Source organism: Schistocerca americana, chromosome 3 (assembly GCF_021461395.2).
Source record: "Schistocerca americana isolate TAMUIC-IGC-003095 chromosome 3, iqSchAmer2.1, whole genome shotgun sequence".
Classification (NCBI taxonomy): Eukaryota; Metazoa; Arthropoda; class Insecta; order Orthoptera; family Acrididae; genus Schistocerca; species Schistocerca americana.
The window spans coordinates 554,802,382-554,819,987 of record NC_060121.1 but is presented as its reverse complement, the minus strand read 5'-3'; the positions used below and the strand labels follow the sequence as shown (position 1 = coordinate 554,819,987).

General features: G+C 34.4%; 1 protein-coding gene across 1 annotated transcript in view; it reads left to right on the top strand.

Annotated features, from left to right (window-relative positions):
* Positions 1–17,076, top strand: part of LOC124605612 (adenylate cyclase type 9) — a 176,223-nt gene extending 159,147 nt beyond the window's left edge. The window contains exon 9 of the mRNA XM_047137419.1: positions 9,412–17,076. Within this exon, the coding sequence (XP_046993375.1) occupies positions 9,412–11,198 (1,787 nt within the window). The 3' untranslated portion in view covers positions 11,199–17,076. The remainder of the gene's footprint in view (positions 1–9,411) is intronic.
* Positions 17,077–17,606: the final 530 nt, after the last annotated feature.

The following is a 17,606-nucleotide window of genomic DNA, read 5'->3' as shown; positions in this document are numbered from 1 at the left end:
TACTCCACTTCTCACCACATGTTCATAAGCATGTCAGATGTCATGTTCTCAACTGCAGCATAGATCCATTGTTTCAAATCTACCAGAGCTTGAACCTTTGATTTGTAAACAATGTCTCAATGAACTGAAATCTATCAGAGTTAGCTTATGAGCCTAGGGGGGAGGGGGAGATATGGGACGCCCCCACCCCCTCCGAGCCATTGCTCAGGAAATGCCTCATTTAGAAATACACTAACATCCCCAATATTGTGGGGTGGGTATCATCCGACTGGAATATGATGTTGGGAGGAATCTGTGTAACTACATAGTTCACCAACATGTCGAGATAGATGTGTCCTGTCACTCCATAAAAAAATGGATGAGTCACACATTAACTTTCGGTGTGCCCCTTTTGTATTCAATCACTTCTCTTGGAGTCTCACTTCCCCATATTTGACAGTTACGCTGGTTAACTTTGCCACAGATATGGATGGTAGATTCATCACTGAACAGCACTGCATTGAGATAGTCATTGTTTTAATTTATATGATGCACCCTGCCAACACCAAAATCACATCATCTGCAGTGATCCTAAGGCTTAATGTGATGCAAAAGTTGGAGTCTGTAAGTACACATCTGGAGAGAGGTTTGTGCACAGTGTCATGCACCATAAAACGGGAGAGGTCTTGTTCCCTACTAGCTTGTCTAATGGATTTACCTGGGCTTCTAGCAAATGCTTAGCACACATGTTCCACAATCTCTTCGCTCACATGCATTTTAGCATGTTTCCCAGCATTTGAAATCAAACTTTCCATTTCTTGAAGGTTTCTATCCCACTGATAAATGGATTTACATGGGGGAAGATCCAAGTTCCATTCTCTTCTTGCACGCCTGTGAACATGTGTTACAGATTTTAATCCTTTTTGACCATCAGGAGTATGTCTGCCAGCTACACAGTAATCGTTTGTGCGTATGCACAATATGACTGTGTGCTGTTCTTAAAATGGTGAGGATCACATCTTGCAGAGTGTCTATCAATTGCATATTTACCCAACAACATAAAATGTCGAATTCTTTCATTATAAGTATTTGTTTGTGTATAGCTCTAGCCCAAACACCCTGTATTTCCAATCACAGAAAACAAGAATTAAAAAGCCAAATATTACAAAAGTAGGGGAAGGTAGTAACATTCCTCACTCTGTTGGACATGTTATAATCAAACAAACAAAATGATAAAGCAGCCGTCTCCTTTTAAGGCACCAGCTTGTAGTTGAATTTATGGTACGAAGAGTGTTTGCGCTCAGGAACAAGCAGCTATGGTCTTTAAAAATAACAAACCATGCATGCATATTTCCTTCACGCCACTCCAGCTATGAGACTTATGTAATCTTGCTCTCATTCACACAGAAGACTTTTTCATCTGCCAGCATGATGCACAAATTTGTCATATTTGTTGTATATCTGTTTAATTACATACTTTTTAACAGAGTAGATTGTATGTTCTGTCAAGAGGACAGACTTAATGTAAAACTATTGATTATCGTAAGTGAGCACAGACAAATGTAATGAATTTTTGTGGGTTTTAATGTGATGAAGAATGAATTACTCAGAAGATTTTTGTCTTTTGGTCAGATGGTTCAATAAATCTCAGACAGTAATTAAGTTCATTCTCTAACATACATTTCAGTAATCATAACTTGATTTTTTACCACGTTAATTACATGACAATTAATAATACACTAAAAATATTGTGAACATTACTTTATACACTGTTCGTTGAATAATAATCCAATCCACTAAAGCTGCTTTTTTCAAGTATTTAATTTGCTGATACTAGTTTCAAGCAATGGGTCATTCTCAAGCGGTGCCTAAATACAATCAAACTATTATCTGCATTGTGTGTGTTTGTGTGTGTGTGTGTGTGTGTGTGTGTATGGTGTTTGGTTCTATTATGATTTTTACTTACTTTGTATGATGTTAAATGTTTTTTAAAATACAATGAACTTTGTGCATTGTTGTTACAATATTGATTTATGTGGCAGAGATATGGTTTGGTATTAAAAATATATTTTTCATGAAAATCAATTTATATTGTGTGTATCCATGGAGAAGAAATAAAAACCTTGAAGTTCGCCGATGACATTGTAATTCTGTCAGACACAGCAAAGGACCTGGATGAGCAGTTGAACGGAATGGACAGTGTCTTGAAATGAGGATACAAGATGAACATCAACAAAAGCAAAATGATGATAATGGAATGTAGTCGAATTAAATCGGGTGATGCGGCGGGAATTAGTTTAGGAAATGAAGCACTTAAAGTAGTAAATGAGTTTTGCTATTTGTGGAGCAAAATAAATTTTGATGGTCGAAGTTGAGAGGATACAAAATGTAGACTGGCAATGGCAAGGAAAGTGTTTCTGAAGAAGAGAAATTTGTTAACATCGAGTATAGATTTAAGTGTCAGGAAGTCTTTTGTGAAAATATTTGTATGGAGTGTAGCCCTGTATGGAAGTGAAACGTGGACGATAAATAGTTTGGACAAAAAGAAAATAGAAGCTTTCGAAATGTGGTGCTACAGAAGAATGTTGAAGATTAGATGGGTAGATCACGTAACTAATGAGGAAGTATTGAATAGAATTGGAGAGAAGAGAAATTTGTGGCACAACTTGACTAGAAGAAGGGATCGGTTGGTAGGGCATATTCTGAGGCATCAAGGGATCACCAATTTAGTATTGGAGGGCAGTGTGGAGGGTAAAAATCGTAGAGGGAGACGAAGAGATGAATACATTAAACAGATTCAGAAGGATGTAGGTTGCAGTAGGTACTGGGAGATGAAGAAGCTTGCACAGGATAGAGTAGCATGGAGAGCTGCATCAAACCAGTCTCTGGACTGAAGACCACAGCAACAACATTGTGTATAAAATTTAGGGTTGCCTCTTGTTTTAAGTTGTCTGTGACATATAAAAATGTTGTCTAAGAAGGGGAGGCCGCCAATTGTGAAATTCAGATTCGATTCATACTGTGCATAATAAAAGCTCATGGCCAGAGGTGTAATGTGGCAAAGCACCAAGATGCACTCGTCAGCCATTGTCGAGAAAATCGACAGTTAAAAGAAACCGTTACGGTGAAATACTCACTACGATGTATAGTTTCCTACAGCGTTGTAGCGCAGTGGTAAGTGCTCGGGTTCGTAATCCGAAGGTCACTGGATCGAATCTCGCGCTATGCAAATTTTTTTATTTTGTTTTTTGTAATTCAAATGTACACACACACACACACACACACACAGAGATATATATATATATATATATATATATATATATATATATATATATATATATATATATATATATGTGTGTGTGTGTGTGTGTGTGTGTGTGTACATTTGAATTACAAAAAACAAAATAAAAAAATTTGCATAGCGCGAGATATATATATATATATCTCTGTGTGTGTGTGTGTGTGTGTACATTTGAATTACAAAAAACAAAATAAAAAAATTTGCATAGCGCGAGATTCGATCCAGTGACCTTCGGATTACGAACCCGAGCACTTACCACTGCGCTACAACGCTGTAGGAAACTATACATCGTAGTGAGTATTTCACCGTAACGGTTTCTTTTAACTGTCGATTTTCTCGACAATGGCTGACGAGTGCATCTTGGTGCTTTGCCACATTACACCTCTGGCCATGAGCTTTTATTATGCACAGTATGAATCGAATCTGAATTTCACAATATATATATATATATATATATATCCACCATCAACTGTCTTCTCCGATTTTTGCCGATATGATACGATACGCATGGTATGCATCAAACCTGACGAACGATAGAATAATTTTTTCAGAATGTCAATCAGGTGTGTTTCCCAACAGATAATTTAAAAAACAATTGTTCTTGTAAAAACGCATCGTTTATCAAAATGGCTCTGAGCACTATGGGACTCAACTGCTGAGGTCATTAGTCATCGTTTATCAGATGTGCTCGATGTCGTGCTGTTTTCTGCTTCCCTTGTTTCTGTGATAACTATCACTCTGCTTCGTGCGATATTCCAGCTACTTCTGGTCACTAATTGTTAATTATGTGCGACTGTATACCGTACTTTTCAATAAATTGTATCCACTTGAATACTATTTGTGGTATTGTGTTTTATTTCAAGTTTTATTTTTCCACGACAAACGACTTTCAACAACTTATTATATGCATAATTGTTGCAACTGACTGCTGGGAATTTTTATATACACATTTGAATTACAAAGAAACAAATAATAAAAAAAAAAAGTTGCATGGCGCGAGATTCGATCCGGCGACCTTTAGATTATGAACCCGAGCGCTTACCGCTGCGCCACGACGCTATAAAAAATTAATAATCGTAGAGAGTATTTCACCACAACGGTTTCTTTTAACTCGATTTTCTCGACAACGGCTGAGAAGTGCATCTTGGTGCTTTGCCACATTACACCTCTGGCCATGAGCTTCTATTATGCGCAGTATGAATCAAATCTGAATTTCACAATTGGCGGCCTCCCCTTGTAAGTTCTTAATGTATTTTTTTAAATTTCTAAGTTATGTTTGTCTGTTTAAAATGTTGTTAGGATTTTTTGCCAATGTCTGTGTATTTCTATATCCTTTAAGATGTTCATGAAGTTTGCTTTTTTGGAACTATGAAAGATGGAGAGATTAGTGCTAATGTCTGTGGTAGATTGTGGATTTTCTTTAGACACATAACAAATGCAAAGAGGTTGTTTTCACTTTTGTTTACTTGTTCTTTGTATTTTGTAATAACTTTCATCCTGTTTGTCTAATATAGAACATGTCAGAATTGGTGCATTTAATTTTACATATTCCTGAATGGTCATATTTTGTAACTTTGTTCTGTGTATTGTCTTCATTCCTAGTTTATTCTCTGTGCAAATACTAATTTTAATATAACGAAATGTGTCACAAATTTTTTTCAGAAATATTCCACAGAGAATAAATTCTAAAAATTTTAAACAAACAAAACCTAGAAAATCTGAAAAGTGACTGCGAAAAGTAACTGTGTAATTCTGAATAGACTGAAAAATCAGGTAACCACTTGCAAGTAAAGGTTTATTAGCCCTTGACCATGGTTTTGATATTTGTAAAAATACCTTCTTCAGAAGTATTGGTCCTTAAAATGCATGCACCAGTTACAAAATAATTTTTACAAGCATAATAGAATATTAATAGAAAAATATTTGTGAAGTAAACATACGCACTTATTACATCACATGATGCCACAGTAGATTAGATGAACCCGAGCGGCTCTTGTCAAAAACGAAATTGATGAAACAACAGTTATTGCAAGCCATGGCTTCAGATGGCGCCAGATCACGTGTATCATTCCTCAGAAAGACTACTCATTAGTAAATTCCCTCAGGTAGAAGCTCTTTTCAACATGTAAATGCAATAGGTGTCACAAGATAAAATATTTGTGTAAGCTTCATATACCTTATTCCAGAGACTAAAGCCAACTGTTACAAATTTACAGCCTCAAGCAACCAAGAAAAATTGGGCTAGGAAGGGCACTAAATGAATGCGCATAAGAACTGCGCCTTGGTTGTGTTGAACAACAGCATTTTATATTAAAGTACGAATGACATTTCCTCTACAAGGCTGTTAAAAACATAATAAATCTACAGGTGTACATTATGTATAAAATTATTAATGCATTTGTTGACAGAATAAAATCACACACAAATTCAACATGCAGAAGGTAGATTTCTGTTTACAAAAGATCACTGTTACAAATGCAGGGGGAAAGAAGAGTAAATATAAGGTAAAACAACCTAACCAATAGGAAAAAACTTCTGCTTAACACTACGGAAGCTTATGCAATAAGAAAAATGGGGAAGCAGTTGGCACTATGTACATGCACATAAGCACTGTGTCTTGCTGGTGTTAACAAAGTAGCATGATTTTACATTAAAGCATTATGACAATTTCTTATAGAAGGCCACTAACAAATGCTACAGTTTTAGAGATATACATTAAATACTGCACACTAAAGCTCCGTGCAGTATCACTGTGCTACATAAATATTTTATGGATTTTATATTTAGTGTATACCTCTAAAATTCTTGCATTTTTCAATGGTCTTCTATAAGAAATTGTCAAATCACTTTAATTTAAAATTATGCTACTTAACACCAACAAGGCTCAGTGCTTTCACGCATGTATATAGCGCCCACTGCTTTCCCATTTTTCTTATCGCTTAAGCAGAATTTTTTTCCTGTTAGTGACATTATTTTAACTTATGTTTTCTCTTCTTTCCCCATTGCATTTGTAACAGTGGTCTGTTGCAGACAGACCTCCACCTTGTGCACACTGAATTTATGTATAATATTACTCTGTCAGCAAATGTATTAATAATTTTATACTTTATGTACACCTGTAAACTTATTATATTTTCAACAGCCTTGTAGAGGAAATTTCATTCGTACTTTATTATAAAAGGATGTTGTCAACACAACTAAGGTGCAGTTCTTACGCACATGTGTTTAGCATCCTCTGTAGCCCAATTTTTCATGGTCTTTTGGGGCTGTATATTTGTAGCAGTTGGCCTTAGTTTCTGACATAAGGAACATGTAGCTTACACATTTATTTTATCTTGTGATGCCTTTTACATTTACATGTTGACGAGAGCCTCTACCTGAGGACGTTTACTAATAAGTAGTCTTTCTGAAGTACAATACATGAGACCTGGCGCTATCTAAAGCCATGGCTTGCAATAACTCTTGTTTCATCAACTTCATTTATGAAAAGAGCCGCTCAGCTTCATCTAATCTATTGTGGCATCATGTGATGTAATAAGTGAGTACATTTACTTCACAAATATTTTTCTATTAACATTTTATTATGTTTGTAAAAATTATTTTGTAACTGGTGTACACGTTTTTAGGATCAATGCTTCTGAAGAAGATATTTTTACAAATATCAAACCCATGGTCAAGAGATAATAAACCTTTATTTGCAACTGGTTAGCTGATTTTTCAATCTACTCAGACAATATATTGAGAACTTTGACAATATATTGAGAACTCTGACAAAATTTTTAACTGTTGTAGATAATTCAAAACCTAAGAGGCAGTCCTAAATTTTGCATACGATAGAAACTGATTTTTGTCAAAGATATAAATTTAAAAACATAAATATCTCTGACACATGAATTGACACTGTAAACAGACATTTGCAAATAATACAAAACAAAATAAGGCACACATAAAAGACAGTTGTAATTGGCAAGCTTTCAGAGTGAGTGGCCCCTTCTTCAGGCAGAAGGCTTGAAGGGGAAGGAAGAGGGGTGAAGGAAAAGGAGTGGAGAGATCTAGGGAAAGGGGTAGATTTCAGGAAAGTCACCCACAACTGCTGGTCAGGGGAGGCTTACCACATGGGATTAGAAGGAAAGAATCTTTCCTTCTCATCCCGTGCGGTAAGTCTCCCCTGACCTGTGGTTCTGGGTGACTTTGCCGAAATCTTCCACTTTTCCTAGACCTCTCCGGTCCTCTCCCTTCTGCTTCAACCCTTCTGTCTGAAAAAGGAGCCACTGGCACTGACTCTGAAAGCTTGCCAATTACAATCGTCTTTTATGTGCGTGTCCTGCCGCCATTTGGTGAGTAGGTTTTTTATCTATCCAATTAAATTATTTTTTTTAAACAAAAGATTATTATTTCAGTATGACAAACAGCCAAAGTTGTAAAATAGCTCTTTTTATTATTAGATGATGGCTAGTTTTGGGTTTTTATTCATAACCCATTTTCAAATCATCCATCAAATTTTACAACTTTGGCTCTTTGGTTGATTGTCATATTGAAATAGTATCACAAGTTGCTGACCCTTCAACATCCTAGAATGATAGACATTGGTGAAAAAAGATTATATCTGAAAAATAATGTTTAACCCTTTCACTGCTGCAGGTGATCTCTTTGCATTCCATACTTAGGCTGCTTTTCTTATGGCTGTACTGCTAGTTAAATGCTGGTTCCTATGCGGAGAGATAGCGTTCTAGCTGATATGAAATACTTACCATCTGATTTTTCAAAACAATTGGGTGAAAAACTTTGGTTTTTACACATCTTGCAATCTGACACCTTCACTGGATAAGGAACTGAATTTTTTTTTCATTATCCATCATACTTACTGTGCTGCATCAAATTAAGTAAAACATTGCATGAAATATTAAAGAGGTAAAAATGCATTATGTAACTTTTCTTATGGTTGATTTTTAACTCATACATTGCAGTGAATGAAATGTAGATAACATATTGAAATATTATTTAAAATTGTGCGCAGAAGATATCTCATTTCGTTCACATGTTATTGGGTTTTATATCTGAAGGACATCAAGAGCAATGCGCTCATACGTGTCCCTGCGCATCGCAAATCATATGGTCATAACAATCACCATATCACATAAAAAATTCAAGATACCATGACAAGGTTTCCTGCAAAAGATAGCACACAATGAGGCACATATATTGTGTTATAAACACTCACAACTTTTTTATTTGTGGAAGTAACTCATCCGCAGCAGTGAGAGATCGGTGGCTCAGGGTGCTCTCAGACATCCATAAATCTGTAGTAAAATCCAAGCAGTGCACGTATACGCTTCCACAGTACCTGGGGAATGGCATAGCAGGTCTTGTATAAATCCGACAACAGCTAAAGGGCTAAGAATACATGACATCAATAAATATTGTAAAACAAACAAAACTTATAAATTTACATGTGTATGCAGTGCTATATGCAGTGATAATCGTTTAATTGAATGCAGGTACCACTTGAGAATGAGCTGTTGCACCAATCCAGAGTCAGCAAATAAAATATAAAAAACAGCTCTGTTGGATTATTATTCAACTATATGCATTTCCTGCTAAAAATGTTGTTGGTGTCCAGAAATTTGTGATCATTGTTAGTATAATGTTGAAAATTACCATTCCTTTCTGATAACTATAAAGCAACTGAATTTTCTGTGATAGGAAAATAATCAGGTAACAATTGCAAAGTTACAGTTTTACATTTCTTTTCTTGCATGAAAATTTTATTGTGCCTTCCTCAAATCTCTTAATTGACATTTGTGCAATGGTAGAATTAGTTAACAATTGATGATGGTGCTAGCTTTTTTCAGGTTTTGATTTCACTCTGAAAGAGTTTGATCACTTTTTTTGAGATAAGAACTCAAATTTGTATTATATATGTAAAAAATAATAGTACATTTTTTCATATGTGCAGCACCATTTGCAGCACTGTAGTGACACAATAAAAAGTTGAGAATGATTCACAGTATACCAGATTCATTAAAAATCAAGTTATTTGTGCTGATATTTGAGACCTAGAAAATTGTCATTGTTGTTTTTGATTAGTCTGTTTTTAAACAAGGTACTGTTATGTCTCTCTTCTTTTCTAGATCCAGATCGGAGACCAGTTCAGTTGCCACCACCATTAGCAGATAACTTGGGAATGTGTTTCCAAAGTCTTCGAAAGCAGTCAGATCTACAGTTGATAAAATGTGTGCAGGACAGCGCTACATCACAGCGAAGCTATTTTGTAAAGCCGCCTCTACGTGGTTTCTCATTGTTTTTTCGGCAGAAGGAAATGGAAAAAGAATATAGAGCCAATGCTCATCGTGTGACTGACAAGACTGCTGATTCTCCTCCAACTTTAGCTACTTCAAGATATAATACATACTTTGACATTCTCATATCTGCATTAGTTTATCTTGCAGTCACAGTTTCTCTTTTCCTGTTATACAGGCCCACAGTTGCTTGGATTTCTGTTTGTGTGGGAGCAACAACAGTGCAACTCATAGCAGTGTTTCTTTGTATCAGTCAACTGGTTGCAGCAAGACATGTGAGTTTAATTGGAAAAAGGATCTCCAAAAGACTCTTGAAAATTTTCTCAAGCTGGTACCCATGGCATTTTATTGGGGCTGTCCTTGTGAGCTTGCCTGTCATATCTGTTCTTGTAAATTTTGTGTGTTTAAATTTTGAAGAAGCTTCAAATGCAGACTTTTATTATAGTTACTTGTTATTTGTCAGTCTGGTTCACTTTTGTAACTTTACCCAACTAAATTGCTGGATGAAAAGTTGCTTGGCCACACTTGCCGGAGTTTGCTACATTGCATTAATAGCTAGTCACACTTGCCCATTTTTTATTAACATACCAAGCAATTTTTCAACATGGCTTAGAAGTGTAAATGCCAGTAATGAAAGTATTTATAATTGGAATGGCCAAATAAAATTAGCTGTTAGGAACTCCATGCATAATGGAATTGCTGCTTCCGAGTTGAGTACAAAAGAAGTAGACATTTCCAGAAAATCTGAAGCATTTCTATATGAGCATGTATATCACATAAATAATTTGTATCATGGAGAAATTTTTCTAGATGTTTTAATGTTACTCATATTAGTTTGGTTTTTGAATCGTGAATTTGAGATAAGTTACAGATTGAGTTTTCATGGAAATGTAGTAGCTGCAAGAGATAAGGCAAGGGTTCAGAACATGAAAAATCAGGCAGATTTACTCTTGCATAATATTATTCCGAAGCATGTGGCAGATCAGTTAAAGAACACTGCCAAGTATTCTGAAAACCATCATGATGTTGGTATAATATTTGCTTCTATTGTAAACTTCAATGAAATGTATGATGAATCTTATCTTGGAGGAAAGGAATATTTGAGAGTTCTTAATGAACTGATTGGAGACTTTGATGAATTATTAACAAAACCAGAATTTCGAAATGTAGAAAAAATCAAAACTATAGGAAGCACTTTTATGGCAGCATCAGGTCTGAATCCAGGTGTACGTAGACAAAGTCAGCATCCAAATCAACATTTGTTTGAATTAATGGAGTTCGCTATAGCTATGCAAAAAGTAATTGATGATTTCAACCGTAATTTATTAGAATTCAATTTAGTTTTGCGAGTGGGTTATAATTTTGGTGATGTAACAGCTGGTGTCATAGGAACAAAGAAACTGTATTATGATATTTGGGGAGATGCTGTTAACATTGCTAGTCGAATGGATTCAACAGGTATTCGCGGTAGAATTCAAGTTGGTGGAGCTTGTTTGCCCATATTGTCAGAACGATATGAATTTGAACCGAGAGGTTCAGTTTATGTTAAAGGTAAAGATCATATGGAAGTTTTCCTTTTAAAAGGGAGATGTGGAGAAGTAAGTGCAGTCAGTGGTTGAGAGATGATAATGTAAATGTTAACTTGCAATGAATTTGGTACCATGTATCATTTAAATGCCAAATATTTTACCTAAATTAAATCTTTCATGGTGAAGTATAATTATGGAGTCTATTCACTGCACAATGTAATGGAAAAAGAAGAAAGTATTCTTGATTGTCTTGATTAACTTGTACACTCATCTACTTTGAAGTACTGTCACTGAATTAAACTACTTTCTTTTACATCCTCCAGAAATCCAAGTACCATCCTGATGCTTGTGCATAGGTCACCACATCATTATAATTTCAGCTTATATTTTTGGTGCTTTTGTAATGGCTGATCATTTTGTTATTTTAACGTGGTCTTCATAAACAATTAACTTGGAGAAACTGCCACAACTGGAGTGAATGAATGAGATTTTATGTGCAGCATTCTAATATCATAATCATGCACAAGAGAACAAGTTAATTTGGATATCTCTCGTTGATTCAGCTTATCAGTACTGGGCCTCAATTACTGTTAAGAGGAGGCTGATTGATTCTTCCTATACATATAGTTAGTGATTCCTGTGTTGTGGTTCTCTCTCTCTCTCTCTCTCTCTCTCTCTCTCTCTCTCTCTCTCTCTCTCTCTCTTTTGTACAGTTGTTTGACGTTCTAAGTCAAACCCCAACAGTATTCATTTCTGTGCTATACAACATACTGATAATCAGAAAGTAAGGAAAGTAAGTTTTCTGTTACTACAACATGTGATAGGACTTAGATATTCATGCTATTTCTTGCATCTCTAAGCCAGTCTTTATACAGTGATGCTATGCCAAATTGTACCACATGGAAGTATTATGAAGTTATGAGAACCCACATTAATTTTGTTTCTTAAACAAAATTTTATTTGGGAATTATTCTTTGTTTATTCCATGCTGTTCATCTGCTGCTGCTTCTGCTAACAGCCTCCTGTGTTACATGAGCATGCACATAATTACAGTATCAGAACCTCATATTTGCATAACCAATAATCCTTTACAGATTTTTTTTATTTAGTTGCTGATGCCAGAACTTAGTTTATGGTAAACTTAGTTTTTTCTCCTTCTTTATTCTTCAGTAGTATTATTATTGCCCTGGCACAAAAATCTGATTGTGTCATTTGAGTTTTCAAAGGATTTTGCATTTCACACATGCTTCATATACAATTGATGCACACCTGCCAGTTGGTGGAAATGCCCATTTGTGTTTCTGATAGAGGGAGGGCTGTTATATTGAATGAAAAGTACTTGAATACTGTCATAGGCAGAGGAGAAACATACATCACCGTCATCTGAAATATAATCGAATAGAGAAGATCAGTGTAACAAAAATTTGATTTCTTTTCTGCAGAAAGTATGAATACTTTAACTTTATCTGTGATAGTATGTCATTAATACACACACACACACACATCACTAGGAAATGTGTACTGTTTTCCTAACAGTTCCCCCTTCTTAACATGAACCATGAACTCTATAAATCACAGACAGTGTCAATTAACTTAATTTAAAACAGAATGATGTTAATATTTGCAGCAAGAGAAGAAAGTCTTGACTAATAATTACCAAAAAGAGGGAATAGAAGAAGTGGTAAGATGAAAATAGTTTTAAGACACCTTAACACTCATTCAGGCTGGACCTTTAACATTTATTTTAACCAATTTAAAATATTTGTTCCATTGCAATGTTTTGGGGTTCTCTTATGTCATTTTTTGTGTATAACACAAATTTTGAGAGCTAATTTGTGTAAATTGTATGCATGCATTATGTCTGATGTTACAAAAAACAAAAATGTGTGTGTTTTTAAAGTAAAAAAGTTATTAAAAAGAAATAAAAGGAACTGAAACAGTAAATTTATGAACAAGAAAACTTTCTAGGACAAGGCACCACAAGCAATTGTAGTAGCATCTGCTTTACTGCTACTTTCTCACATGTCTTGACTATTTTGATATAAAGGGGAACAAGCTTTGTGTTTAAAACTATTTATTTCTATCAGAAGCAAATTAAATTTTGAGCTACTTATCTTTATTGATGCCAGTATTCTGAACTTCCTTGTAAAATCAGAGGGATATTTTCTTGACTACAAATAAGTGCTGGAAGTATTTTTTCCTTTGTGTGTCTGCTTTTATCACTGAAAAGTATTATTTTGTAGTTATCTTAAGAGAAAATTAAGTGTGAATTTTTGCGTTATTGCTTCAGTGCAGTTCAGATTAAGAACTTACCTTTTAGTGCCATGTGTTTTGCATTTCAAAGTGGGAGGCTATTACATCTGTAGTTACTACACGTCTTAATACTTCATATGGCATTATGATTTGCAATACTCAGTGAAATGAGTGGCATAAGCATAGACAGCTCACTGTACAAAGGAAGCAATTGCCAACACATAGATAATCAGAAAGTGATGACTGCTGTAGATCCCCCCCCCCCCCCTTTTGTGTGTGTGTGTGTGTGTGTGTGTGTGTGTGTGTGTGTGTGTGTCAGTGGAAGCAGTTTCCTGTTTGCTCATCATAACTTCCATTACATAATGAATAGTTGCCTTTTCTTGTGATATTTGTTATCCAGGATTTTCCATTGAAATGTTAACCAGATGTAAATAATTTTCCACTGTGCTGTTTATGCATGTAGTGCGATACTCGTCATCTCAATCATTGTTTGTCAGTTTTCAATGAAAGATATCAGTAGTAGTTGTTTTGTTCCCTGTTTGCATCTATATGAAATGAAATTTTTAGAGGCCTGGAAAGCTAAGAATCTAATGTTTGGTACACCACAACTCTACAGATACACAATATCATATTCTGCCATAATTTAATATCATTCCATTATTTGTATATGTAAGATCCGTTCTCTAAGGTTTTGAATTTTAAGGGACATTTGATGTTAATGATAGCCTGACCATATAAAGAGCAAAGCAGGTGCTACAGTCAAACTAAATTTTATCATTTAACATCAATAATTCTGATAAAAACATGTTTGGTGTTGGATAATCTTCACAGACACTGATAAATGGTAGTTCTTAAAGAACATTTCCTAAAATAATATGTAAGGAGATTTTCTACGTACTTGTGTTGTGCGTATCTATTTTTAAATGATGACACAAACTTCTGTAATCTCAGATGGTTTCTGTAATACTGTAAATTGTAAGAATAATGTAAAATATTTCTTTTGCTTGTTGAGAGTAATATGTGTTACATATGAGAGCTGAAGTTATATAATGAGTGCTGAATTTATGGGAGTTGAGTTACCATGTCATATGAGGTATGATTTTCAAAGGTATATATAAAGTATTCATCCCTGTTGCATCATCATGTTAATGTGCCTTGTACAGTATGAATAGTACTGGATTATATCTCATTTGAGTTCCTAATGTTGCATTGATAAAAGATAAACCCGCCGTATTTCAGCTGATCAAAGTTGTCAGGCTATATTTCAGTACAGTATTATAAAGCACTGTGCCTTAAGAGTTATGTTTGGTTACAGTTGCTGCATCAAACATCTCTTCTCTTGAAAAATGATTGTGGTAAATTAAAGTATTCAGCTTTATCTGTTTTTGCAAATTCTTTTTGTTGGGCAACAAGGATGTGTCTTCAATCAATTAGCACCAGTATTATGTTGTTATACCAATAAATAATTTAATGTTTATTTTTTTATGACTGTATTAGCTAGTCACATATGTTCAGAAATACTTAGTGCTTAGAGATCACTAAATAGTGGTTTAGTCGTTATATGTAGCAAATTTACAATTCTTAGTTATAAAATAATTTCTTTTGTGATTTTGTAAAGTAGAAAGGCCATTGTGATTAGCTGCCAGACAGAGTGGGAACATTTCTGTACTTGAACTATGTATGTAGTTAATACAGAATGTTGATCACAAATTATAGAAGTTTTTCCACGCATACTATTCAACTCAGCATTTAGATAATTATTTTTGAGTTTTATATGCTTATCATATGCTGATGACCTTATATCAAAGTTAAGTGCTCTGTTGAGTTTCCAGTTAGGTGGAAATTGTCTAGATTTAAAAAACTGCACTACTGTATGGCTTATCAATGTATGTGAATTTTATTATCTGTAACAGAAAGCAATAATGAATGAAATTGTGAAGTGTCTTGTAGCTCCAGAGATACTACTTATCCATTGATAAAGTTGTCTTGGAATATATGGTTCTGAAAACATTTAACTACGTGATCTAGATAATGCTTCATAATTCCCATTAATAGGGCATTCTTTTTTATATTGTCAGCTTTTAAGTCATAAATTTCTCAACAAAAGTTTGTCAACAAAACCTTGTATGTGAAGTCAGAAGTAGGTTTTGCAAGTGTACTGAAATCATATTCCATGATGACTTTGAGATAAGTCAGAATATTTAGTTACACCTACACAATAATAGTATTGCCATTCGTGTAAAGAGCTTTAAATAAATGTATGCATTGTTGTTTTCTAATGCTTAAATGCCTGTTGTATCATAGTGGCTGTATCATTTTCTTTTTTTAAAAAAATATAGTATATATTACATCAATTAGTAGTGTGAAATTACACCATATAGTATATTCTTTTGGTTTTGTGCTTGGATTGCAGTTGCATGTATTCCACATGTTAAGTACTTTAACTATACAGAATGAAAACTATTGTTCTGTGACCTATTCATCACTTGACAATATATTATTTGCTAGAAGAAAAAGGTTGATGTTATTTATACAAAAGGGAATAAGAGGTACCATTTCGGAACTTTTATTCTAGAAGAATCATAAGTTTCTTTCTCTTGTGGATCAGGCAGAAACAAACATAATGTTAAAAATGCTTTCTTTCCATTCATTTATTGCTCCATTTCTCTCTCTTGTTACATGTGATGATTGTTTCATTTGAGTGAAATAGTCCATTATATCCTATTCTCTTCATTTTCACTTTCACCCAAACACATTTAGAATGTTGAAGTTAAAGAGGGAGTGGAAGTAGTCAACATTAGTTGTTCTTTTCTGAGCCTCTAGAAATATTTTTAGCTGAGGAAAAGTGGCCCCTCATTGAAGGTTACTTTTGGTAATATGTATAAAGGTGCATTCATAAAATCAACATTTTAAAGTACTGTAGAAGTTTCTCAAATTTAGTGTCACTATCTGTATCTATATTGCAATTCCATCAACTACAATGGACTGTTTGGTTTACAGCCTAAGGAATTACTGTCTGATAAGTATTAAACACTATTTACAGCATGTTCCCTTACAGTATTTAATGCTACTACGTGTTCCTTTGTTTACAGTAGTGCTTGTGATGAAGTCAGGAATTTGTTATTCATTTCTGTATTGTTAAATGTTATGGAAATTGCCATAATTATTAATATATTCATTATCAAATGTCATTGTACAGTTAAATCATGCAACTGTCAATGTGTAATGAACACAACTAATGCTTTAGTGGAAAGCTAACAAGATGTTCATGTTTATCACATTTCAAGTTACTCAGTTAAATTGAAGCTGTTAGATGTTAGTACAAGAAAGTAAAGACTTTTAGTAACTACTTTAACAAATATACTGCTCCGGCAAAATGATTCTAGCTCTGTTTAGAATATATTTGACATATAAACCACTGCATATGATACAAAAAGATTAAAAAAGGGAGATGATACTTTTTAAACCTGTCTATTGGATATTGCAAATTTTGTATGCATTATTTCCAGTTGCAGAAATTCTGAAATTATTTTCTTTTGGTATACAACTTTTTATCTCACAGTTACAGCTTTACTACTGCAACTGGCATGAGCTTTTCTAGCCTTTGCAATATCTTTTTATATAATAAGATAGCTTTTTATATGTGTATTTGCCTTCTTTGGAGACTCAGTGAATTTTTATTGTTGTGACAATAAAAGCCAATGTTTCTCGTTAATGTTTTTCTTCTTTGTCATAAAATAATTTAAGAGCTCTTTGATATTTATTAAACTTTTTGCAGACTTCATGGAATGAAACATTGCCACACAGGAGAATGTGATGATCAGCTCAACAGCAGTAAAAACCAATGTGTGTGTTTCAGCTGACTCCATAAATGTAAACTTTTTTTCTCTCCATTAAGGACTAGTGTTGTTCTTACTGCTTAAAATTAAAATTGCTGTGGGGCTCATATTATGAACATTGCTCAAATGAAACTTTCACTTCTGGTAGAAATCTAAACACGTGCACTGGAGTGAGCTGTTGTGCATTTTGAGAAAAAAGCATACACAGATGAACCAAAACATTATGATCACCTGCTTAATAGCTTGTTTGTCCGTCTTTGAAACATAGTACATCACTGATTATGCATATCAGGGATCCAACAGTTTGTTGGTAGGTTTATGGAGGTATATGGTGACAGATGTCTACTCACAGGTCAAGTAATTCACATAAATAACGGGATTCTGATTTGTATATGCACGACACAGA